The following is a 2,209-nucleotide window of genomic DNA, read 5'->3' on the forward strand; positions in this document are numbered from 1 at the left end:
CTGAACTAAATTTTTATTTATTTACTTATTCTTAAACAGTTCCTCGGGGAAGAACATTAATGCCTGTTTTCATTGGTGAGATACTTTTTCTTCTTAAGAAGGCACTTTCTTTTTTCCTTTCCAGATACTTGTAGTCCCAGATACAAGGAGATGACATTGTCTTATAAATCACAATAAATATAAGAGGAATAGGAATAGCTTTGACACTGATTCTTATCTCTAATGTTAATATAGAGTGGAGAGTCAAAGAACAGAGACAATTATAATAATTGGAATGGCTGTAATCAATCACACTCATTGTATAATGTAGTGTGTATCTATAAAGATACATTAACTAGGGTTACTGAAGGTGAAAAATTTGATTTCCTCTTAATGAACTGTATGCATGCAGTCCTCAAGGTAGAAGAATGTTTATTAGAAGATCTGACATACATTTCTCCTTCGAAGTGGATATTCATTAAGAATAGTTCCTAACCAAAAAATAAAAAAAATAAACGAATAATTCCTTAGATTCATTTCAAATATGTCTTTAGTTTAGTTACCTACAAATGCAAGATAAAATATTTGTGTTAATCTACTTCTACTTTGAAACATAAAATTTCATGTTTAACTGGAATGCTATAAAAATTATGAATATATTTATTTAATTTCATCACATATCTAAAGGTGATCTAATTAAATATTAAATCAAGACTATTTTTAAAATCTACAATTATACTAAAATAGTTAATGAAATGTTTATAGGTCAGCATTGCCATTGCAAGAAAACAGTGTTAAGTGAGCAAAGTTCAGATTTATTATGTACAGAACTTTTGACTTAAGCAGAAAGATCACTCATAGGCACTCTTGGCCACTAGTTTTCCATGTAAGGCAGAGTTATTAGATGAAGATATTCAAACTGTCATTTGCACCAATCTGAGCCCAGTGAATGAGGACAAGGTACACATTTGATGGGTTACATCACTGAGAGAAAACAGACACATGCAGTGGGTCATTTTTCCAAAAGCAAATAATCATTTGGTATTTGAGAACTTTGATCACAGCGAAGTGTTGACACAAAAATTAATCACATTCTCCTTAGTTCAAGATCAGTATGAAGAGCTCAAAGACATAACCTGAAAGCCATATAACCAACAAGTTTTGCAGTATTTTTTGGTTAGTTTCATTTAGAAGCAGCTCACACATTCTGAATTAAATTCTATGTATAAATAAACAAGATGACAGTTATAGTCACTGAAACACTTGAGTACATAATTGTCTACACTGAGATCTCATTTAGTGTTGTATCAAACTTTATTAAGCAAAGCTGAAGGGGGAATTAACTTGAATTGCAAAAATCTTCTCTTCTTCAGATGAAATAAAGCAGCTGTCAAATAAGTACATCCATGACAACTGGGTCATCAGCTGTTTTTAAACTTTTGGAAACAAGTGACTGGACTAAAACTTTCCTTTTGCTATAGCTTTAAAGTATGGGATCCAGTTTCTACGGAGATTTTACTTAAACAAAGCTACTGGTTTAAAATATTTGTAAAACACATTTACGCATATGTATTTTGCCCATAAATTGCACTTTGACAAATTAGGAGAAAAAAAGGAAACCAGAGAAGAAAAGAAATAGAGCAAATACAGGTATTATGTTCCACATATAATACCATACTAATGCTAATTTTACTAAAAGTATATGTTTGAGTTTATTTAATCAAAATTTTCTTCTCCCCAAATCTACCAGTTCACTTTGTAACGTCATTTCTCAATTTAAAAGAAAAAAAAAAAAAAAACCCTTTGCAATTTATTAGCGTTTCCTACTTTGAAAAGATGTTTCAGTGACCAAACGATTCATCCATTTAGTTACCTTAATGGCAGAGAGGTCAATTTTTTCTTCTTTGGGTTTGGCTGGGGCAGGTGCAGGTGCAGGGGCAGGGGCTGGGGCGGCAGCAGCAGCAGGTTTCTTCACATCCTTCTTTGGTGCCATTTTGTTTAAAAGGATGGGTTAAAAAAAGAGAAGGAGCACCTCCAAAAGAACCTGTCAAAGTGATTCTTGGAAGAGGAGTGAGTGGTGGTTCGGTTGATCCACAGCCCAGTGTCTTGAAGGTAGAACCCAGAGTATTAAATGGTATAAGGGCATGCATATATATTTCACTTAGTGCCTAATAGAATCTTGACACATGCGGCTGGATTGGACAGTTCGCTAGTCAAGGGGGATGGCATT

General features: G+C 33.4%; 1 protein-coding gene across 1 annotated transcript in view; it reads right to left on the reverse strand.

Annotated features, from left to right (window-relative positions):
- Nucleotides 1–2,124, reverse strand: part of MYL1 (myosin light chain 1) — a 22,480-nt gene extending 20,356 nt beyond the window's left edge. The window contains exon 1 of the mRNA XM_006908483.1: nt 1,853–2,124. Within this exon, the coding sequence (XP_006908545.1) occupies nt 1,853–1,972 (120 nt within the window). The 5' untranslated portion in view covers nt 1,973–2,124. The remainder of the gene's footprint in view (nt 1–1,852) is intronic.
- Between the last annotated feature and the right edge of the window lie 85 nt (nt 2,125–2,209).

Source organism: Pteropus alecto, unplaced genomic scaffold, assembly GCF_000325575.1.
Source record: "Pteropus alecto unplaced genomic scaffold, ASM32557v1 scaffold182, whole genome shotgun sequence".
Taxonomy (NCBI): Eukaryota; Metazoa; Chordata; class Mammalia; order Chiroptera; family Pteropodidae; genus Pteropus; species Pteropus alecto.